Source organism: Eschrichtius robustus, chromosome 10 (assembly GCF_028021215.1).
Source record: "Eschrichtius robustus isolate mEscRob2 chromosome 10, mEscRob2.pri, whole genome shotgun sequence".
Lineage (NCBI taxonomy): Eukaryota > Metazoa > Chordata > Mammalia > Artiodactyla > Eschrichtiidae > Eschrichtius > Eschrichtius robustus.
Genome location: NC_090833.1, coordinates 80,696,487 through 80,718,969, shown reverse-complemented (window position 1 = coordinate 80,718,969; position 22,483 = coordinate 80,696,487). Strand labels below are relative to the sequence as shown.

The window sequence follows — 22,483 nt, the reverse complement described above, 5'->3', positions numbered from 1 at the left end:
TTTAGCCACTATCTTAAATTCCTATGACATGTTTATATAGATATTCCCCACGTTTCCAATAGCAGATTTCCAAACGTCCTACACCAGCTATTTCCTCCTGCCCGCCCCAGTCCAAGCTGGCAGAACAACTAAGCAAGCCAGCTTGGACCAGTGGCCCCGCTGTGCTGGCTAACACTGGACACTGCCTAGGATGGGGCTTCTCCCAAAGTGTGCTTTCCGAAAAGGAGATCTGAGGCCAAATGCATCTGAGGGATGCTGGACTGAACAACATGAAGCAGGTTTCATTCCTGCAGAACCTTCAGCGTACTGGTGTACATGACAGCCTCCAGAAGGACTCCGCACATAGTGTTTCCTGAGCTCATCTGACCGGAGAGCCGTTTTCCAAGAACCATCTCAGGAGAAGAGTGTTCTGTGAATTGAACGTTGGGGGACGCAGGCCTGCATTAACACCTCCTCCCCTCCCACCTCCTTACTTGCCCTAGGATACTGAGAAACACCCCCAATTCCTATCTTTTCCCCCATGTATCTCAGCATCGGAAGTATTTTATTTTTCGTTTTTCAAACATTTACGTCGTTTTTTTTTTCTTTTTTTCTTTACGCAGGTTTTTAATTGTAAAATACGATATGCCTACTGAGAAGTGCACAGAACAAAACTGTCAGTGTGACAAATAAAAAGAGAATACTTACATAACCACTACTCGAATCTGAAAGTACTGATACTTGTCAACATCTCAACAACCTCCATACCCTTTTCTCATCACAAGCTCCTTCCCTCTTCCCAGTTAAACACCATCCTCACTACTTGACAGTCATTTCCTTTAACCTGCATGCATCAGTAACAAAAGAGTTTAGTTTTTTCAACATCTAACTTTATTTATTTATTTTTCACACACACACACACACACACACACACACACACACTGTATTTTATTTTTACAAGAGATAAATAAACTGACACCAAGCATTGTAACATTTACGTCTTTTTTTCCTCTAGTCTTGTCAGTATCGTCGTCTCTCCCCCACCCCATCCCCCCTACCCCTGCCCCAGTGCGTGTCTTTTTGCTTCTTCATCTTTTCCTTCTCTTCCAAGGGTTAACTTTTCACCTTCGGTGAATAATTTCCTCTTTATCTCCCTCTCCCCCAGTTAATCTAATTTCTTCTGCTCCAGCTCTGCCCTGATTATCTCTTTGGGAAAATATGATCTGACTTCCGGGTAACCAAGTCATAAAGAAACTTGAAGTCTGCTCTACCTTTCCAGTGAAGAATATCTTGTATGGTATCTGTAAAGAACCCATAATAAAGTGATGATAGGAAACCTAAGCCTTGAAAAGAAAGAGGTGGGAGGGGAAACATTTGGAGCGTGCCCCGCCTACAAATTAGGACCTTCCTGTGTTCTCTGCTTTACTGTTATAGTAAGGGAAAGGGAGTTCATAGCATCTGGCTTGGGCTTTGTGTACCATTTGTTGAGCAAATAGGCCTCTCAGCGTCTTCCTGTCTCAGACACCCTGCTGTCATTTTGATGCTTCATTCACCACCACCCCCAACACATACCCCATTTAAGATGAGAAAGTGCTTAAAATAGGAGGGGCCCCTGAGACATCTAGTCCAGGGGTTCTCAGACAGGTTTTTAAGAACAAAACCTCTTCCTGCCGCTTTAAAATCCTCCACAGCCCCCCATCCACAGTGGGTCACAATGGTGCTCTTCTACTTGAAGTGGGGGCCATGTCCCCATCTCTGTCCCCTGACTTCCCCTTCAGTCTTTGCTGGGGTTCACGTGTACCCCTGAGGCCAGATAGTGTGAAAACTGTTCTATCTTGCAGGTGAGGAAACTGAGGCTCGGAGAGGGGAAGTGACGGGTAGGAAGCCACGTAAGCCGCAGTAGGGCTGCAGCTCAGAGCCCAGTGCCCGTCTCCGAGTGCCCTCTCAGTGCGTCAGCACTCACTCCCTCCTCAAGGCCATTTAGTCCCTCCTTCTCAAAGCTGGGTGTCCAGGGCTGGGGGTGAGCACCTGGCGCAGGCTGCCTGGGTTCCGGCTCGGCTGCTTGCCAGCTCGGTGACCTTGGGCTTGAGTCCTTCACACCTCGGTTTCCTCAGTGGTGGGAGGGCAAGGTCTTAGTCCTTATTAGCACACAGGGCTGTGACGCACCCGGCACACAGTGAACCCTCGGTAAACATTAGCTGATTTGAGTTCCTTCTCCCACCCCCCCACCCCCCCGCCCCATCCCGTCCCCTTCTTCCTGCCTATTTTCTCTGCCCAGGACTGTGGTGATAAACTCCTTACTGCTCTCTCCCCGCCTCCTGCTTCACCCCCGCTCGATACCAGCGTTGAGACCCTCCCTCCCACTCGTGTGGCCTCCGTGGGGTCAGATAGGGGACTTAGGGACCACGGCAAGCCCACCAGCTTCTTCAGAGAAGGCTTCTGTCTCAAGCTCCACACACAGGGGTGAGCTTTCACGGGCTTTTGTGGCTCCTACCCTGTCCATACTAAGCTATTAACCACTTTGGTTTGGTTTAGTCCCCTCCAGTCACTGTAATAACTTCCCTCTCACAATAAGCGGGGTACAGGTGGGTGGTGTGCTTTACGGGTTGAGTAAACCTGGAGAAGCGGCAGCGTTGCTGTTGGTTCTCAGTGTCCGGCTCTCTTCCTGCCCTGGCCGGCCGGCACCTGAACATCCCATTAGGGTTCTGGCAGGTCCAGCCTCTTGGAGCCAAGGGTGCTTCTCTGAGGCACAGGTGTCCTGCCCAAGGTCCAGCACTGGGACCCTGGTGCGGAGGAGGACATCAAGATGTCGTAGCAGATGGGAGGTGGGGTGCACACTACACTTCTTCATACTTTAATTGGGAAGGGAAACCAGAAAACCACCAAACGTAAGGGGAAGGCAGGTTGTCACCTGGCAGCACTAGCCCTGAATAAGAAATACAGGATGTTTGTGGGATTAGCCGCCATGGGAATTAACAAACGGGTGAGGAATGCAGGCCCAGCTGGCCAGGTGGGCTCGTAATAACCATGGCAGCCCTTTGCCCCAGAAGCAGTGCCCAGGATCTGTCTCTCTGATTCTGTTTGTATATCCCCTGGCGCCTCTGATCTCACTCAGCTGCCTACAATTTTTCTAGTTCTGGCCGTGTCATGCCCTCTCTAAACTCTTCGGTATGTCCCTGCCGTCCACAGGCGAGGGTCTAAAGGGCCTGAAGGCCTGAGCTTGGCATCTGAGGGAGGCCCTCTGCAGCCCACCCTGACCGACCTCCGGCCACCTCCTCTCAGGCCTCCTTCCCACCTTTAGGCCACAGCCACGCTGGACTCGCCACCATCCCCGAGACACGCTCAGCTGCCCTCCTGTACCTTTGCTTATGCTGCACCGTCCACCTTCCCCCTGCATGCCTCCCCTTCCCTCCCCTGGTTGCTCTCTTTCTGGCCACTATGGGAGGCCCTCCCCAGCCTTATTAGCTCTGTGAAGGCCTGGAGTGGAGCCGACTTCTCCATCCGAGCTGTCCCAGGCCACATTGTGCTTTCTAGTGATGGGGGGAGAGTGGAGGGATGATTCCCTATGTGCGTGTTCTCCCCGCCCAGCGGCCCTTAGACCCTCAGGTCTGACTTGCTCGTCTCCCTGACCACGCAGCTCCATGCACAGTCCACCGCAGGGTCAGGGTTTGGAACACGGAGTTGCTTCCTATGGCTCCTGCCCTTTTACTTCCACCTGCCCTCAGGACCCCTTGCTCTCGGTTCTCTGGAGAGGTCTGTGTCTCTTAGAAGTGAAGCCTCCTTTCCCCTCCAGGCCAGGTCGTGACCCTCGGGAACCTGCACAGCCTGCTCCCTCCGCTCCCTCCCCCGGGCCTCTGCCCAAAGCTTCCTGTTCCTGGTGGACCAGGGGTGACCTCCCTTTTCAGGAAAAATGCAGAGAACCTACTCTAAGCCCTGTGGTGTTTGATGGTCATAAAACTTTGTGGTCTTTGGGACTGAACCTCTTTCACGGTCTCACTTTGAATTCTGGCCCTAACAGCCCCTCAGTGAGGCAATGGGTACTCCCACCGTCCCTGCTGAGGGAAGGCTTCCGGAGGGGAGCTTGCTGGGGGTCCCATGACGGCTGGGTGGCAGAGCTAAGATTTGGACAGAAATCACCCGAGGCCTAAGGAATGCCTCACCTTGCCACGTGTATTCCCCTCACTGGGGAACAGCTCCACATGCACTTGGCAACGCCCCCATGAGTCCCACTGGGTCACGAGAGGGGGGCAGCAGCTTTGGAGTAGCAGCCTCAGAACCTCCTGGACGGCTTGCCCAATTGTCATGCTTACAGGTAAAACCTGGCCTGAAAGGGGGCCCCAGCTCGCACCTCAGGAGTCTCCGTCTAGCTTTGGAATTTTTTCCCTCTTCCTTTTCATCTGTGCACAGTCGTGAGGTGGTTCTAGGCTGCTTGTCTGAGACCAAGTGTGGGCAGGTTTGGAGACCACCCTTTGCACGCTCAGTGAGTGAGAGCATCTGTCACCGCCCCTCAGCAGCTTACCTCTGTCACTGGGCCAGGCAGCTGGTTCCTAAATGAGGCCAAGACGAATTAGAGTGAAGCAGGCTCGTGAGGACAGCTGCCTGGTCCTGAGGCCCCCCTGGTTTCGTTTCATCTTGACTGTGTCTATTTACCATCACCCCGCCCTGCCTTCCATTTCCTGCCCGAGCTGGCAGCACCCAGATTGATGTGTGCAGGAGTGGGGCTCGGGAGGGGTGAGGCCAGTCCTGTTCTGTAGCACCCCCTTGCTGCGGATATCTGTACCCTACCACTGCTTGCGTGCTGCCCCAGTGATTGGTCGTTTCCTTTGCTGTGTGTTTTCCCCTCTCTCTGTCTGTGGCTCGCTCCAGTCTCCTGGGGAATGTGTAGAAGCACTTACAGGTACTCCAGTCTCCTGGGGAATGTGTAGAAGCACTTACAGGTACTCGCAGAGCTGGGGAATTGCCTCCCTGGGCATTGTTCTGGGAAATGTCATTTTCTCTGTTCACCATTGACTTCGTGACAGGGAACGACAGCTTATTAGGAATTTGCCTTTGCCCTGGAACAAAGGTGGTCACAGCCTGGACATTTGCCTCTCCTCCTTACGTCTCTCCCTTGCAGCCATCTTTGTCTCCTTTTTCTTTTTCTTTTTTTTTTCCTTCTAGTGGGGGCCTTTTGCTTTTATTTGTTAATCCTGTTTGTAGCAAAGCAAGCTGAAGGAGGACCTCCTCTCTGTGATCTGCTTCTTGCTCTCCACCTACTTCCTCTTCTGTGCCCTTCACCTCCTAGAGAGAGAAAGAAAGAGAGGAATGCCGACCTAACTACTGCTGTGACTGCTGCTGCTGCTGCCACCACTGCTGCCACCCTGGTAATGTCCACGTGCCCCCAAATCCAACTCAGAGCCCAGGCCCTGCTGGTCAGGGGGAAGCTGTGTAAATAATCCTGAGAGTGTGCCGTCTCGAGCCCTGGGGTCTCCCGGGCAAGGCCACGGCCTCTGTGGGCTCACTCAGAAATGCTGAGGCTGGTGGGAGCCAGCCTGTTGGGCAGAGGTCGAAGAGACTTTGCCTTAAAATCAAGCCACAGTTGTGCTCATACTGTATGTGTATATACTTTTGTATCTTGCTTTTTTTCTTAAATTCTATATCATCAGCATCTTCCCATGTTATTTCATAGTCTTCATAATCATCACTTTCCATGCCTTCATAGTAGTTGAACATGTAGTGCTACCATAATTAACATAGACATTCCTATATTAGAAGACATTTAGATAATTTCCACTTTCTCACTAGTGTAAATAATACCGTAATGAACATCTTTCAGTCTGCAGCTTATTCTGTGTTTGCTTCTTCCACATTTAGATTCATTTCCCCAGGCTAGATTTCAGATACGAGACTATGGGTTCAGAAATGGTTTAAACATTTTTCTGGTTCATAACATAAGTGGCCAAATTGCTTTCTGAAAAAGAAGCCTTTATTTTCTAAGTGTTTTTCTGCAGAAAATATCATCTCAGTGCCTTGGGCCCTGGGAGAGAGGCAGGCATCCTGCTGTGGCTGCTGTTGAGCTGGGGTTTTAAAACTGTTCTCTGTGTTTACCTTGCCCAGAATCCCTGCTAAGCTGTTCTATTAGCTCAGTTCTCTCTGAAGGTACCTTATGGCTCTGACGTGTGTTCTAGTCCAGGAGAGGCCAAGGATGTGCTCACTCTTGTGACTAATGACTTTGGCAAACAGAGAACCACCCCCTCAGCACCCTGAACCTGAAAGGGCCCGTTTCCTTCACTTGCTGGGAGGAGAGCTTAAGTCTCAGATCAGGTTTTACTGAGGGCCCTGTCCAAGCTCAGGGCTACCATATTATTATGGTTCAAAGCCAGAGACCCAACTGTTGTGAAATCATGGGTGAGTGGATATTTGCCCTCCACAAACTCAGCATTTGTATAATCCCAGTAATTCTCTGGAGATCACCTCTCAGCCAGCCTGTCTACCATCCCAAGGCCTGCAGGTCAGTCCTGCCGCAGGGCTGCCTAGCCAGAGCTTCCTCTGCTTTCCTACCACCCATTCGGCCTAGGTCTTTCCTTTTGGCGTCTGAGTGGGCACAGAAAAGCATGAAAAAGGGTACTTCTGCAAACATTTGCACTGCCTGCAGACCTGCCTCTGGATCTGTGGGCTTGAGAGCCTGTGGGTTACTGTCGGTATTGCGGGGGTGGCTTTGTGATGGGCAGGGCATGTGTACAGAAGCAAAATTGTCTTTCCCATCACATAGAAATTCTGATTCTTTGAGACTCTGGGCTTCCGGTTGATGTTTCCAACCTCATTGCTGCTGTGTCTCTTGGTGGAGGAGGGGCCAGGTATAGTCAGCCCCCAAGCCATCATGGTCGGGGGATATGTGTGCTGGTGTACACACTGGGGACTGACATCCAGGGAAGCCAGGATGGTTTGGTGGATCTTCTAGAGACTGTTAGAACTTGGACAATTGGGGCTGTGGTTTTCTGTAGCTGGTCATCTGTCCCCTGTTGCAATCAGGGAAAGGCTGCTCTTGCCTTAACCACAGGATTTGCCTGGGGATTAGACCAGATTTTGGTACCTTTCCTGAAAGCCCCACAAAGGCTGCTTGCAGGTGCAGTACACAGGCCGAGGGAGCAGGTGAGGCATGAAATGGGGAAGTGGAATCCTTGCCTTAGCCCTTCCGGGGAGGCATTCTCTGCTTGCCCAATGCCATTGCCTCGTCTCCGATGTCTCTCACATGAATCATGCAACAGCTTCCAAACTGGTCTTGCTGCCCTCATTTGGGGAGTAGGGCACAAATCCCTCCTTGACGCACAAAGCATAATTCCTGTTTAAAACCGCAAGGGCTCCTGAATAAAAGATGAAACCTTGAGTAATTTAGCAGAGTTCCCAGCCTCCCTCTCCCCCACCATGTTTTGGTCCACATCCACCTTCATGTCTTATTCTGGCTTTCCCAGTCTGTATTTCTTGTAGTTCCTTGAATGCTCTCTTTTCCTCACAGCCTTTACAAATGCTGCTCGCTCTTCTAGGAATATTTTTCTCATGCCTCCCAACTAAACTTGGCTAACTTCTTCGAGGCCTTCTCTGATTTTCTAGAATTGGGTTTGTGTTTCCACCTCCACTTCTCCATATGTGCCGGGCTCCGGAGCTCCTTCTCTTCCCTCCCGGGTAACTGTCCACCCTAAAGAGCTCATCGCCCCATGACAATTGCCTGTTTAACTTGGAACTCCTCAAAAGCAAGGCTTGTGTCTTTTCTTTTTCTGTATCCCTACTGCTAAGCATAGACTAGACACCCAATAAATGACAAGAATGATATATGAGAAGGAGGGAGAAACAGGACCCTCCGGTCCTCTCCTGTCTCTGGAGCTGGCTTTTCTTTTCCTTCTTTTTTGATAATCACTTAATTGAGATATAATCACATACCATACAATTTACCTATTTTAAGTATATAATTCAGTGGCTTCTTAGTATACTCAGAGTTGTGCATCTGTCACCACAATCAGTTTTAGAACATTTTCATTAAGCCGAAAAAAAAACAACACCCTGTACTTCTTAGCTACCAATTCCTCCATTCCTTCCAGCCCTAGTAGCCACTAATCTACATTCTGTCTCTATGGATTTGCCTATTGCGGACATTTCATATAAATGGAATCTTATATGTGATCCTTTGTGACTGGTTTCTTTCACTTAGCATGGTGTTTAAAATTTTTTTGTGGATGTGTTTTCATTTCTCTTGCGTATATACCTGGGAGTAGAATTGCTGGATCATATGGTGACTCTTTGTTTATCCATCTGAGGAACTCCAGACTGTTTTCCAAGATGGCGGCACCATTTTATATTCCCACCAGCAGTGTATGAGGATTCTGTTTTCAGTGGACATACTACTTGCCTTCCCTTATGTTTAGTATAAATGAGGGCTCTAGAAAAAGGTTTTAATGCCCTAGAGAGCCATCTGATGCTTTTTTTATTTTTTTAATAAATTTATTTATTTATTTATTTATTTTTGGCTTCGTTGGGTCTTCGTTGCTGCATGCGGGCTTTCTCTAGTTGCGGCGAGCGGGGGCTACTCTTCATTGCGGTGCATGGGCTTCTCATCGTGGTGGCTTCCCTTGTTGTGGAGCGCGGGCTCTAGGCACGTGGGCTTCAGTAGTTGTGGTTCATGGGCTCCAGAGCACAGGCTCAGTAGTTGTGGCGCACGGGCTTCGTTGCTCCGCGGCACGTGGATCTTCCCGGACCAGGGTTTGAACCCCTGTCCCCTGCATTGGCAGGCGGATTCTTAACCACTGTGCCACTAGGGAAGCCCCATCTGATGCTTTTTAAGACATTTGTCCCTGCCGCCCAGATCTGCCAGAAGGGCACTGGGTTTGCTGCATGAAATGTCTAAGGGTGTAGCCTCTGCCAGGCTTCCCACCTCACGTCTCCTCCCTCTACCCCAGGCCAGCATGCCTGACCAGGCCCGGGCTTCTGTCCTCTCTGGATTGATCATTGTTGGCTTTGCTTGACTGATACACCCACTGTCAGGATTGTATGCCCCGTCATAAACAGTTTACAGGCTTTTCTGCGAGCTTTGGTCAGTGAGATAGTTGCCCTGTCCAGCTGTGGGAATGTCATATTGGTTTTTGGCCTTTCTTCTTTCTTCCTGTTCTCTCCCTCTGTTAAGAGGAGCCAGTTGCCCTAGAAGGAATGGATAAGTATAACTAACTCTTGTCTATCAATGTAAGATGCAGCCTGCACTTAAAAAGCTCGGCCTTTCAGAGGGACACTTGCTCCCAGTGCACCAACTTCTCTATGCCAAGTATGACTTCCCAAGCTTATCACACATCTCTCAAGGTCTCTCTGACTTTTTTCTGCTGCTATAGAGGTCCTGATCATATGAGCCACAGGCTAACTCACTTGAGCCTTAATCCTTTTTAAAACCCTCCTCCTCCATCAGAGAAGCAGGATTTGGGAGGAATCTTGAAGCTGATTAGGAGGGACACACACAAACATGAGAGAAGGAGGAGTCTCCAGGTTGGATCTGAAAAGGTCTGACTGTTCAAGATGGATGGGAAAACCTATTCCTGTGATAATGAGAGTAGCTGCCATTCGTGCGTTGCCAGGCAGTGTGCTAAAACCTTTTCATGCATTGTCCCATTGAACACAACTCATCTGTTTTCATCCCTGTGCCCAAATGAGGAAATGGAGGCCTAGTGGTGTGATTTGCCCAAAGTCATATAGCTAGTAAGTGAAGAAGCTGGCATTCCTGGGATAAAAGTGCATGTGTCTGTCACAATTGTGTATTTGGCTTTGCCAGACAGTAGGTGCTTGACCAGTGTTTCCCTGAGTGAATAAAGTAGTGGATGCACTGGATGAATGTGCCTGATGAAGAGGGGCAGGAATGAGAGCTGGGTGTCTTCCCATTCCCTGGAGAGGAACGAGCACCTCCTGTTAATCGTGGTGATTGGCAGACTGCCCAGGGCCTTTCTTATCCAGAAAGTTACCCAAGGTGCTGTACCATTTCATCCAAAGAAGCCTAGAAATGACTTTTCTATAATCCCAGGGGAGGAAGAGAAACATACACACACACTTTCCTCATCTACCATTCTGCTGCTCTGGTGTTCCTAGGGGCCCTGGTAGGTACACCTGCAAAAGTGTACCCTGCCCTTTCCAGCTCCCAGGATCACACCGTTGAGGCCAGGCTGAGAGGGAGGGTGGGAGGAATGATGTGTAGTTTTGGGTATTTTGGAAAACTGCCTCACTAGTTGTAAGCGTGGGCCAGACACTGCAGCACCTTATTGAGTTGAAGGAGCTGTTACGCCACACACGTGGAAAGGGGTAGAACAGGTCTGCTCCTTGGGTTTCTCCTCCAGGCTGCCACTGGTCTTGGGGCTTGGCACCAGAGGTGCCCACTCATGGTTCCATATTTCTAGTTCCTGAGAGAGGAGAATGCTTAGTGTAGTCTCAGTCAGGCATCTGCTTAGATCAAACAGTCGTGGCCAGTAGGCCAGGTGCTGTGGTTCAGACATGGCCACCAACACCTGCTCCTGTTACGGGGAGGGGACCAAGAGGAGGGAGCACTGGGCAGCCACCCGTGGGGGCCTACCGCACAGCTGGGAAAAGGCTTTGTTGGAATATTGCCTTTTCACTTGTTGGAAAAATGTTCAATGGGGCTGAATTTTATCTCACAATGTTAGAGAAAGCTATCTCTTTTAGGGTCTTTATGGGGCTGGAGGAGGAAGATGGTACAGGCCTGTCTCCCATCACTGGGAGGTAGAAGGGTGTGGGAGGAATGAAGTTAATCTGATTTGGCGTGAAGGTTGTTGCAAGATTGTTGCGATGATTAAGTGATGCACCATGCTTGAAAAGTACTTACCTGTGCCTGGTGTATCATATCCCCCAGAGAATATTAGCAATGTGTTATTGTAATAATTCCAACAACTTCATATTCTTCATATGCACTTCCTAAACTTTGGCTGTTTTTTTTTTTTTTTTGGGACCTCGTGACTTACACAGAATTAGCTGAAGGCAGAATTCTAAATGATTCTTAACTGGTGAGGCAGCCAAAGAACACCCTGAGTGCCACAGGGCACAGCCTTCTCCCTTTACCATGCATGGTGAGAAAGCTTTGTCACGGACTGAAGAAAGGAGCTCTTGTGTAAGATGTTTCATTTACTCTTCTGGGCTGCTTTTTCTGACTTTCTAGTACTTGTCTTTCTCAAGTGGTTTGTTTCCCTGAGTCACCCTCCTGAGACAGGGGGCTGTGGCACCGTCTGTGCTCTCCGTACTCACACAGTCCTCTCCACTGGAGTCCTGGAGAGAGGATATTCAGCATTCTACCTTTGAGACTGTATAGCTACTGCAGGCCCTTCTGGGGCACATTTTTTTCCCAAAATAGAGGACCCTGATCTTGTTGATCCCAAGAGATATTGGGAAAGAGCACTCAGTGAGGATTCCAGGGTGTTGGGCTCCAGCACCAGCTGTGTCATGTATGTGGCTTTTGTTTCTTCATGGCAACGTTGGGAGAATTCTGGCCAGGATGAGAGCATGGGTATGGAAGGGCTTGTGAACTAAGTGTAAGGGTGGCTGTGTCGATGCTGTTACTATCCTTACTAACCTGGGGTCATGGGAGTTGGTGATTGGTAAGAGCACAGACCCATGGTGGTGATCCTGAGGGGCCCCTTAGGTCGGAGTCTCCCAAAAGGATTGCCATCTGCCAATGTAATGTTGAAGCCCATCTGTTGGTCTACTCATCCATCCATCCATCCATCCATCCATCCATCCATCCATCCATCCATCCAGTGGTTATTTACTGAGATCTTATTATATGCCAGGCAGTATTCTAGGCAGTGGGTGAATAAAAAGTAAAAAATTCCAGCCTTCATTGACCTTATGTTCTAGTGGGGGGAGACTGAAAATAAACAAGAGAAGTAAATAAAATGTGAAGTACCTTTGCACCAACACACTTGATTCTGGGGGACCCGATGGCTGGCATCCTGAAGCAGGTGTCCTCCTTGCTCATACACACTGTGTCTATCGTGCCGAGGATCACACCGCTCCCCACCCTACACTGTGAGCGCTGTGAGGGCAGAGATTGATTTGGGTTTGCCCTATTTCTCTGGTACCTAGTTTAGTGACAAACACCTGGAAGGCACACAATGTGGTGATCAAACCATAGTCAACCACACAAAGCAGGTAGAAGTGAAAAAGTCCCATGGTCACCAGTTACCTGCGTGACCTGCAATTAGCCTATATATACTATATGAATAAATGACACGTATCTTTAAATGCCTTTCACCTAACAATACCATCTTGATGATCATTTCCTTTTAGAGCCTCATTATTTTTTTTAAACAGCTCTATTCCATTGTATGGCTGTACCATGGTTTATTTAAGCAGTTTCCTGGTCATGCTTACGTCATTGCTTGCAATCTTTTGTTTTGGTGAACGTGTGATGAACAGAGTGAACACGTTCACCCGTCATTCGCACACTTGCAAGTCCTACAGGATAACTCCTAGAAGTGGGATTGCTGATTCAGGGAATGCCATTCGGTATTGAGTTGTAAAGTGAGGGCAGAAAATGAGGCCCAGGAATGGTCTAATGACCACATGCAGTGGACAAGTCACCAGTCCCCATGAGTGTTCTGCTCAAAGGCCTTATAGCATCTGATATCATGTTTTTTGTTTCTGCACCAGGCTGGAGAATCCATGTTCAACCGTGCGAAGCTCCTCAACGTTGGCTTTAAAGAGGCCTTGAAGGACTATGAATACAACTGCTTTGTGTTTAGTGACGTGGACCTCATTCCAATGAACGACCGTAACACCTACAGGTGTTTTTCGCAGCCACGGCACATTTCTGTAGCAATGGATAAGTTTGGATTTAGGTAAGAGATGTTCACCGGAGTCTGCAGAAAACATATTGGTCTCTTCTGTGACAACTAGGGAACGCAATTCCTCCAGCCCAGGAGTAGTGCCTCTTAGGCTCTGGAGGAGAATGCCTGCTCTGAGAACTGGGTGCTTTTTAAGCCCATAGTCAGTTATTATTTAAGGAGGAAAATGGAGTCCAGAAACACCTATACCTCTGCACATCCAGGCAAGAAGAGTTGTTATATTTGGGATGGTGTTCGTCTTTAGGCTCCAAACAGCAGCTATATTATTTCACTTTCTTCTCTCCCCTTCCCCACACAGTTTGGGAAACAAATTGGAATCATCTTCCCCCAGTAAATTCTTGGGCTTGGATACTTCGGTAGATGTTCCTTGGCACTTTAAGAAGGAACATGTTTCTGTGTCCTTGCAAAGCACAGGCTTCTGCTCAAACACTGGGGCTCAAACTTCTCCACCAAAATGCCTCTTGTGAGGAAGCCGGCTGAAGCCTGTCCCCAGGAGCAGCAGTGTTACCTAAAGCACATTGTCACAGGGGGAAAATAGCCTGGTAGTCCATTTTTTTTTAATCTTAAAAAAGAAATTTGCGTTTTGTTCTGTAATTTAGCCACGTTTGTATCAACATAAAATTGTTTTAAGTCGCCTATCAGTTGGGAACCCTGAGCTCTCCCTCCCTGTTCTGAGTCAACACGGGAGCTCTGGGAAGCTGCGCTGCGGGTACCCGTGTGCTAGGCATCCCTGGCCTCTGCTGACTACCGCGGTGTGGCGGGCCTCTGCCGCCCAGCAATGCCTTGGTTTAGATACAACAACTTCTTTCAGACTCATTTATTCTCATCGTTTCTTTCTGTCCTCCCTTGCTGGGAGCATGAGGGCTGTGAGATGAACATAGGGATGTTCTGAAGTCCTTCCCCCAAATTAAAGGCCTTCAGACCATAAACTTACTGTCTTAAAGGGGGGAAATTTGACTACAAATGGCACTCTGTACCCTCCTATCTTCCCCCTCTCCCTCCCTGTTTGTGTATCTTCTTCTCTTTGAGATACACCAGCTCCTCTGAGTTTCTCCCTTGAAGCGTGGTGGTGCTTACCTAATTCTTTACCACAGCACCGTGTTTGTTTTACCCAGAACTAGTTAGGCTTGGGAGACGGGGCAGGTAGGTAAGAGAAAGCAGCAGAGACAACAAAACCAAATCTTGTCAAAATAGCATATACTTCCCCCTTGAAGTGGCTAAGAGTCCATTTCTATAAGAACACTGATTATGAAGAAGCCTTAATGGCCTGGCTACCTCTGGTTCAAACCCTCACATTACAAGTGCAGACTGTAATGTGCGGTATGCCAAAGGGGGATGACTTGGCACTTAAATGATGACACCTACTTACAAGTAGATTATTTTTGATTCGTTAAAGCAGGCCCCCAGGGATCTTTGCTTGTATATGCTTGCAGTCAGAATTCCGGAATGTATTTGAAAATAATAATTGCATCTTTTTTTCATATGTTCTATATGGTTTGGCTGACTTCCCCCTCAAAGTCTGAGTTAGAGTTTGCCTTCATTTGTGTGATGGGCTTTGGTCTCTTTGGATTACAGTAAGAGCTCAAGTGTGGTTTGGAGCTGCACACAGGTTTGTCACAAAACCACAACCTTTAAAAGACCCACAAGAAGGCCTTTGCTTGGCCTCTAGGCATGTCCAGATTCTTAACATTTCTCGTCAGTTCTTCCTCTGCATCCCTCAGGAGTCCACGATTCATAACCACTAAAATATTGAAATACAAAAAGGTTTGGAAGGATGAGAGCCCAGGTGCCCTACTCCTTGAAAATGTGTCAAAATAGATTCACCATTATACATTTTGCTATGTCAGGATATGGTAGAATTTTCCAAGAAAATTTTATTTTAGCAAATTTTCAGAAATGCTGTCTTGACTCTTGGGGTCAGTGTTGAAGCTAGTGTATCTCTGGAAGAATGAAAGCTAGACTGTAGATGGGCTGGGGGTGGAAAGGGGGTGTTGGCAGTGTGGGCACAGGAGACTCCTAGGACCTTCTGTACAAGGATTTCCTGTGCGGGAGCAAGCAAGACACATGGGAAGCAGGTTCCTGAGCGGTGCAACAGAACTGGGCTTATGTTCTTGTCACAGACTGATTTTCTAGATAACCACAGGGGCAACACAATGTTCTTAGAAAGAGCAAGATTCTACTTTTTGGTATCTGTGTCTTCTCTAAGATAATCTTGAGTCTGATCTGAAAACAAAACAAACAAAGAAAACCCACATAAATCCCTAATTTAAAAGTTCCAGAGAATAAAAATAACTTTAGAAGTGTTTCTATTTTGAGCAAGCTTTATTTCAAAAAGTCAAAACTTACTAACCACTGGTCATGTGTGTGTGTGTGTGTGTGTGTGTGTGTGTGTGTGTGTGTGTTTGTTTTCGTTTTTTTCCCCCAGCCTACCTTATGTGCAGTATTTTGGAGGTGTCTCTGCTCTAAGTAAACAACAGTTTCTCACCATCAATGGATTTCCTAATAACTACTGGGGCTGGGGAGGTGAAGATGATGACATTTTTAACAGGTAATGGTCACAAATTAGATCTCTTTCTTCAGTGTCTCCCTTCACTTCTGGTCTTTCTACCAGTGCTTGGTTATTCTGCAAGGATTGACCCTCAGGAGGAATGCAGTTCCCACCCAGCCCAAATTCTTAGGTGTGCCCTGCTGTAGGTGCTATAGGTGATAAAGAGTGTCTTTAGGTGGGACTTCCCTGGTGGCGCAGTGGTTAAGAATCCACCTGCCAATGCAAGGGACACTGGTTCGAGCCCTGGTTTGGGAAGATCCCACATGCCGCGGAGCAACTAAGCCCATGCGCCACAACTACTGAGCCTGTGCTCTAGAGCCTGCGAGCCACAACTACTGAAGCCCGCGTGCCTAGAGCCACAACTAGAGAAAGCCCACGCCCAGCAATGAAAACCCAACGCAGCCAAAATAAATTGAAAAAGTGTCTTTAGGAAAAGCAGCTTCTGTGATTTTTGCATTACCCTTTTGGAAAATGTAAAATAAGAACCATGTGAAGGGGTGAGTTTACTTTGACTCATGCTATGTGGCCGTCCACACCCTGGGCCTCTTTGTAAGCTGGTAAACCTTTATCATGTGAGTTGTCATCACAGATGGTAAAAAACCATTTGTCCGTGGCATTTGAAACCACATTCTTCTCAGTTCTTCCTGGCAATGGAATTTCCAACCCTGCTGGCTGCAGGCAGAAAGCACCTTCTCCCTCTGGGAGCCAGTCTGAACTCGTCACTGAGTTTGATATCACAATACACCCTAGTGCCTTTCTGAATTGGAGGACGTTAATTTGATAATTAACAGAAGGTGTCTGTCAGAGCAGCACCCAAAGTCATTTAAGGTTAGCTTCGTGTGGGAACTTGACATCGACCCAAGTCTTTAATACAGGCCTTGAAGAAAACTTACGTTTTAAAGTGTCCAGATTTGTTATCAGTGTGCAGAGCACTGGGCCAGGAAGGCCCGGTGGGGAGGAGGGCACTGAAGCCCTGAGCAGGGAGTCCAGACAGAAACAAACCTGCTTTCACAGCGCCACACCTGGGCAGCTGGGCCCGTATGATGGTGTACAGGGCTGCCGCGATGCACAGACCTGAGTGATCAGAAAGGTTGGCAGGAGCGAGCCCCGAGGACGGACTCCCGAGGGTGGCGGGACTAGAAGCATGAGTGGTTTGTGGGGGAGCTTTCTTTTCTTCCTTTTTCAATTTTTTTTATTTTTTAAGTTGAGGTATAGTTGATGTACAATGTATATGTTTCAGGTGTACAACATAGTGATTCACAATTTTTAAAGGTTAAACTCCATGTATAGTTACTATAAGATACTGGCTATATTCCCTGTGCTGTACAATAATATATCCTTGTAGCTTATTTATTTCATACATAGTAGTTTCTACCTCTTAATCCCCTACCCCTATCTTGCTCCTCCCCCTGGAGCAGCTTTCCTGAATGATAAGGAACCTAACTCCTGTTGTGTACCGACTCGCTGTGTGCCAGGCACTAGCTCAGCACTGAGGGAGGCCAGGCTGGGAACCCTGAAGTCATCTAGGACCGGCCATTCCTGCCTCTTAGCTTACTTTTGTATTCCTGCTGTCAAGGCTTTGGTTTTGGTCCTCATTCCTTTCTCCCCCAGAACCTACACAGGATCTTGCACCCCGTTCTGGCTGCCTCTAGTCTTGTTCCCAGCTCTCCATTCTGATATTGCTTATCAGAGAGACTTCCCTTTGGCCAAGAACCTTTGGGAAACACTGTATACAGTCACCTCTCCATATCTGCGGATTCCACATCCACAGATTCAACCAACCTTCAATCGAAAAATATTCGGGAGAAAAGATTCCAGAAAGTTCCAAAAAGCAAAACTTGAATTTGTTGTGCATGGGCGACTATTCGCATAACATTTACATTGTATTTACAACTAGCTACATATCATTTACATAGTATTAGGTTTTCTTTTTAATTATTTATTTATTTATTTATTTATTTATTTTTTTGGCTGCGTTGGGTCTTCGTTGCCGCACGCCGGCTTTCTCTAGTTGCAGCGAGCAGGGGCTACTCTTGGTTGTGGTGCGCGGGCTTCTCATTGCGGTGGCTTCTCTTGTTGTGGAGCACAGGCTCTAGGTGCGCAGATTTCAGTAGTTGTGGCACGTGGGCTCAGTAGTTGTGGCTCACGGGCTCTAGGGCACAGGCTCAGTAGTTGTGGCGCACGGGCTTAGTTGCTCCGCGGCATGTGGGATCTTCCCGGACCAGGGATCAAACCTGTGTCCCCTGCATTGCCAGGCAGATTCTTAACCACTGCGCCACCAGGTAAGTCCCTGTGTTAGGTATCATAAGTAATCTAGAGGAGATTTAAAGTATATGGGAGCTATACCCCAATAAAAATTAAATAAATAAATAAGGCTTAAAGAAAAGTATATGGGAGGGTGAGGATGTGCGTAGGTTCTATGCAACTGCTACACCATTTTATATAAGGGACTTGAGCATCCACTGTACAAGGGGGGTGTTGTCCTGGAACCGGTCCCCCGCGGATACCGAGGGATGACTGGTGTTATATCCCTTTCCGACACTGGCACTGTTCTCAGGGATGCTAAAAGCTCTAAGACGGCCTCCATGACGTAGTCTTTGCCCTTCTTTCCGGCCACTTCCTACCCCAGACCCTGTTCACCAGTCCCCAGAAGCTTGTGGTACTCCCTGAGGGCACTGTGCTTGCCCTCGCCTCCCTGCCTTTGCCTGTGCTGTCCTAACTGCCCGAAGTGCTCTGGCAAGCACCCACTCATCTTCAAGATTTGGCTCTGCCTAGTCTTGCTCAGGTAGAGTTGGTTGCTTCTCCCTCTGTTGCGCGCATCCCCACCCTTCCCTCCTCCCCTCCGTACTGGCACCGATGGCCCTATGTTCTAAGCACCCACATTATAAAGTCCATGAGGGCAGACACCCCCAGTGCTTGGCACAGGGTGGTCACCAACACGACCTAGAACCAGTGGTAAAATGTTATGGGAAAGGCGTGTGAGTTTTAAGCAATGCCTGTGCACTGGGCTGGGGTGTGGGCCGGGTGAGAACAGCTGACAGGATGGTGGACAGGACAAGAGTCTTGCAGCTGGGACTGTGGGACCCGAGCCTTATGGAAGCTCTGTAATGACGCCTTGTCTCTTTACGCCTTACAGATTAGCTTTTAAAGGCATGTCTGTATCTCGCCCAAATGCTGTGATCGGCAAGTGTCGGATGATCCGCCACTCGAGAGACAAGAAAAATGAACCTAATCCTCAGAGGTGTGTTCTGTGTTTTATTCTCTCCTCCGTGTGTGTTTCCTTCTTTCCCCTTTCAGGTGGGGCAGGCTGTAGGAATGAAGCTCTGGAATGGGCTTCATGCCTTGAGGGTTCAATCCACGGGACAGGATTGGAGTAGGAAGGGGGAGGAGGGGCCAAAAAGTACAAATGCTTAAAGTTCTTTTTTTTAAGATTTTTGTTTTGGCTTCAACCCTTTGCCCGTTTGTTCCCTGTAGGTTTGACCGAATTGCACACACAAAAGAGACAATGCTCTCTGACGGTTTGAACACACTCACCTACCTGGTGCTGGACGTGCAGAGATTCCCGTTGTATACCGAAATCACAGTGGACATCGGGACACCGAGCTAGCATTTTGGTGCACTGATAAGAGACCTGAAAATGGCCAGGGACCTCTGCTGTGTGTCTCTGCCAATCTGCTGGGCTGGTCCCTCTCATTCTTACCGATCCGAGTGATAGACCTTTTCGGCTCATCGTTCAGACGCCTTTCCAGATGACCAGGACGAGTGGGATATTTTGCCCCCAACTTGGCTCGGCATGTGACTTCTTAGCCCCACGAGGTGTATGTAAGCATAGCAACTATCAGCCTTTGGGGGGTTCTCAACATGTTCACAGTGTCACCCCAAAGAATCAGAGCTATACACAGCCCAAAATTTGGTGACTGTGGGACTCACTCCCTGAGAAAAACTGCTAATTGGTTGTGATATAGGTAAGAATTTCGCTTTAAATTGTGGTATTATTACTTTATGAAAAATTGGAGAGTGCTGCTGAAATTCGATTGGTGTGATGTTTTTTCGGTGTCACATTATAACAGAAAAACACACGATTTCAACCATTCTCATTTTACCCCCTTTTCCCCACCTTCTTTCCGTGGTATGCAACTGTTACAATCACTGTGTGTGTGTGTGTCTTTCCTTAGCAAAACAACTTTAAAACTTGAGCCTGGGACCTTTCGCCCTGCTAACGTGTGAATTCCAAGGCGACTTTAGCCACCAGAGCAAAAGCCTTGGGTGTTCTCACATTCAGTGGCCTTTCTCCAGATTGTCTGATTTCTGAATGTAAATCCTTTTTTAAAATAGCAGTTTGTAGTATTTTAAAGAAAGAACAAATCAGGTTCTAATTACGAGCTAGCTTGATTTTGTGTTGATCCAGAATTGCATAGTGTTTAGTCATGGCAATTTATTTTTCTGAGCATGCTATATAAACTTGAATTTCCCATGTATTTTTATTGTGGTGTTTTAAATGTGGGGAGGGGACTGAGCATTTTTTAAGGGAAAAAATGATGTGTTCTGTAGTGGCCACACCATGGGCCTCTGATGTAGCTGGCAGGCCAGGTTTTCTGAAGGGCAGAGTCATCTTTGGGCCCCTTCATGAGAGCTAGGCCTCCACATCAGCACTACTGAGCTGGACTCCTGGGGGAGACAGAAGCCTCAGCCTGCCTGGCTGACCTCTCCACCTCCCTCCCCTCCCCCCGGTGGGCAGGGCTGAGGGAACCCTCACCTCCTCAGACTGACCCCAAGACCTCCCGCTAGGGCCCTAGGCTGTGGAGCTGTAAATGACAGCCGTGAGGTTGTTCACTGGCCCTTAGCCAAGGCAGGAGGAGGAAGCCTCCCTCTGGCCCCTGGGTGCTGCCTTCTGGGCTCTGGTGGCCACGCTGCCTGGCCCACCTTGCAGGACCGGTTCTCCTCCCTCCTCCTCCTTCCTCCCTTCTGCTGCCTTTCTCTTCCCTCCCTCCCCCTTTTTGTTCCTTTGCCTCTTGCCTGTTCCCTAAAACTGGCCTGTGGCGCTCAGGGTCAAACAGACTATTCATTCTCCAGCATGAATGTGCCTTTTAATTAGAGATCTAGAAAGAAGTTCAGCTGAACCCACCCACACTCCCCCACGACCACTCTGGTGCCTAAAGCCTCCCATTCCCCCTCAGGTTTTTAGCAGGTGCTCCCACTTCAGGGAGGCTGACCCACAGCGACGTCTTCCCCAAGCCCACCTCTGCTGCCAGAGGTTTTAGCCTGGCTGGGGTGAGATGCACAAGGCAGTTCCTGCCACTGGGTGCCCTTGCTGGGTCCAGCCTGGGCTGAGGGCTTAAAATTCAGCTTTCTAACCCCAGGGTGGACCTTACAGCTGGTGGCAGCCTGGAAACCAGCCCTCAGTGTGGAGGCTGAGCTGGTGCCTGGCCCCAGTCTGAACCTGTGCCTTTATCACTTTGAGCATCTCAGATGCTAACGTGTTTCTTTTTCCAGAAGCCTTTGTATTGGTTACGAATTATTTTCCACTGCAGAAGCAGCTGGGCTATGCAAAGAGTATTCCTTCTGTCAGTTCCCCACTCCTTAACAGTGATGTTGATAAAGCCAGGAATGTACTGACAGGAAGTTTTGGGAAATGCAAAGAATGAAGGCCTCTTTTTCTATCCCCAGATCCTGACTTTTCCAAAGTGCCTTAGAAGAAAGGAGACAAATATCCTGGGTGGTAACCTCTTTGTTACTTACTTTACTCTTAAAACAAAATTCTGACTTTTTTTTCATTTTTGTTTTCCTATTACATTTTCTTTCATGTTCCATTGTAATAGTCAAGTATGTGGTTCATTCTCAGGACCAAGGGAAATCCTGCTGCACCTCTTCCCCATTTGCTGATCTTCTGGTGCGCTAACGGGGTCTCAAGGTTAGGCCTGGACCTTGCCTGGTTCATGAGATGCTGCAGGTCCTGTTTCCTCACTGGGGAGTTCAGGGCTGAGGGTTCAGGGACCATTTCCTTCACCTGGAAGTTGTCACCATGAAGTTGTCATGTGCTGTGACTTTCTCTATTTCTGTCCATTCTGTTGCTGGTGACCCTGTAAAGTGGCCTTTGGGAAAGATCAGAGGGCAGAGGTGGCATAAGAGGGTAAAGGAAATGCTGGTGCTGACTGTCAGCCTGGGCAGGGTCTCTGCTGACCTGAGGGCTGGATGTGGGGCACCCCACACGGCTGGGAGGGGAGCGTCCCTGTCCTAGAGACCTGTTGTGCTGTGTATTCCTATTTCCCGTGTATGCAAATGTATGTATTTACCATTGTAAGTGGGGGAATGTCTGACCTTGGTGTTCAAAACAGAACTGTATTTTTGCCTTTAAAATCCAGTAATATAACGTGAATAAATGACCCTATCTTTGTAACAGCAGGTGGTTTCTCTTCTGATGTAAGGGGTTTGGGTTCTCCCAGAGCTGGAGGGCAGTGACTGGGGCTGCCTGCTGGGAGGATCTGAGGAAAGCAGAGGTCTGCCTCCTGTGCCTGCCTCACTCGGGAGGCTGGGGGGTTGGGTGGGGGGAGGAGGTGGTATCTCACCTAGCTACGCTCCACACCCCTGCCTGGGATCACACAGAGTGCACGCACCTCACTGGGATCAGCCATTTCCCCATCCGAGCCTCATATTCATATCTGTAAAATGGGAATAATAACACGTAGAGACTTTTTGAGGCTTAAAAGAGATGATGTGTCTGAAACACAATGACTGACACCTCACAGGTACTCACTATGCAGCCGCTGGTGCCACTTCAGAGTAGAAGTTTCCCCAGCAGTTCTCTGGCCACATTCTGCTGTTTTCCACAAACGCCAGCATGGTTCTGAGATAGTTCTCAGAGCCATTTACACAAGGTGTTCACAGGGTAGCTTAGATAAATAAGCTTTCTTGTCAGCCCCAGGAAATTTAACCAGACGCTCTCAAGGGTCTTAGCTGTGACCCAAGGACTTGAGACGGTAAGTACCCCGGGCACCACCTCCTCCTCCTCCTCCGCAGTGCCCCTGGGGACAGGCATCAGCAGCCTCTGACATGCTGCTTCGATTGAATCGGCATCTGGAAGAAATGGGCCGGAGGA

General features: G+C 48.6%; 1 protein-coding gene across 1 annotated transcript in view; it reads left to right on the top strand.

The window, feature by feature from the left end:
* Positions 1-21,784, top strand: part of B4GALT1 (beta-1,4-galactosyltransferase 1) — a 49,803-nt gene extending 28,019 nt beyond the window's left edge. The window contains exons 3-6 of the mRNA XM_068551976.1: positions 12,646-12,833; positions 15,265-15,387; positions 18,524-18,628; positions 18,862-21,784. Coding sequence (XP_068408077.1) covers positions 12,646-12,833; positions 15,265-15,387; positions 18,524-18,628; positions 18,862-18,994 — 549 coding nt within the window. The 3' untranslated portion in view covers positions 18,995-21,784. The remainder of the gene's footprint in view (positions 1-12,645; positions 12,834-15,264; positions 15,388-18,523; positions 18,629-18,861) is intronic.
* The last annotated feature ends 699 nt before the right edge of the window (positions 21,785-22,483 follow it).